At 63.3% G+C, this 1,244-nt stretch overlaps 1 protein-coding gene across 1 annotated transcript; it reads left to right on the plus strand.

Moving 5' to 3' along the window:
• Positions 1-409: 409 nt before the first annotated feature.
• MNEG_15176 (hypothetical protein) lies at positions 410-790 on the plus strand (the record flags this gene model as incomplete). The annotated part of the gene is made up of 2 exons (XM_014036353.1): positions 410-485; positions 681-790. The coding sequence occupies 2 exons, from the start codon at positions 410-412 to the stop codon at positions 788-790; spliced, it is 186 nt and encodes a 61-aa protein (XP_013891807.1).
• Positions 791-1,244: the final 454 nt, after the last annotated feature.

The following is a 1,244-nucleotide window of genomic DNA, read 5'->3' on the forward strand; positions in this document are numbered from 1 at the left end:
GGGTGGGGGCCAGGGTGGGGGCCAGGGTGAACGGAGGTTGAACTACTGGGCCTTGGTGGGGGTCGTGCACACTCGCATGCACCATTTGGTAGCGCACCCTGGGCCAGACTAGCAGAAAATAGTGTGTGTTGGGCGACAAGGTCGGTTTTGGGTGTTAGGGTTACCGCCACTCCTTATGAAATCAGTAAAACCCGACGCCTCGTGATGCCCCGCGGAAACCCACGCGGACGAGTCCCCTCTCACCCCCCAACCTGCATCCAAATTTCACACCCCTGTTTGCATCCGACACACCGGCACGCACACTCATCTGCCGCCTCCATCACACCCACGCACCTTGCCTGGACCCACGCATGTGTGTTGTCTCGCAGACCCCGACAGGTTTGACATCCGCCGCCCCCTCAAGCCGAACATGGCGTACGGCTACGGCCCCCACGAGTGCATCGCGCGAGAGCTGTCGCTCGCTGAGCTGGCGGCCGCGTTCTCCGGTGCGCAGCCGTGAATGTGCCTGTGTATGCGTTCGTTGTGGCTGGCAGAGCCTCGCCTGACTGCTGGGCCCGAGCCGCCCACAAGCTTATACCCGATACCACACAATTGAATCATGTTAGTCACCCTTGTCGTGAAACCCCAACACTCCTCCTGCCCTCGGCGTTAATGCAACCTCGGACGATGCAACATTCCAGGCCTGCTGCGCCGCCTGCCCGGGCTCAAGCTGGCGGTGAGGCCCGAGGAGCTGCAGTGGAGCGACCCCACCCGGGACGTCGGCCTCGCCAAGCTGCCCGTCACCTGGTGACGCGGTGACGCCGCGTGACCACGCGGCGTTCATCACCCGTTAACGGCGCGGCGGCGGGGCGGACCTGTCGCCCGCGCGGTGCTGAGCGGAGTGCGTCGGTGACTCGCGCATGTTGACGGGGAATATGAGGCGCGACTGAAGCTGATGAGCTGAGCGCTTGGCTCAAGTTCACTGACGTTGGCAAAGGGCTGTTGGCGGTGGGCGCCTAACACCTGGGAAGCACCCGGCCTCGAGTCCCTTTGGAAGAAGGCACAACGCCCCTCTTCTCGACGGCGGGCTGTGTTACGGTGTGCTTGGAGCTTGGGCATACGTAGATCCACGCTTGTTGTGTTGCACACAGATTCAAGCAAGGGGTGGCCGTCATGGCCCCTCTCCAGAGTACCACTGCACACTGCGGGCCAGGCCATCAGGTGCCATCAACGCAGTTCTGCGGCGTCGCCCATCCCCGCATTCC

This window comes from Monoraphidium neglectum, assembly GCF_000611645.1.
Source record: "Monoraphidium neglectum strain SAG 48.87 unplaced genomic scaffold scaffold05097, whole genome shotgun sequence".
Classification (NCBI taxonomy): domain Eukaryota; kingdom Viridiplantae; phylum Chlorophyta; class Chlorophyceae; order Sphaeropleales; family Selenastraceae; genus Monoraphidium; species Monoraphidium neglectum.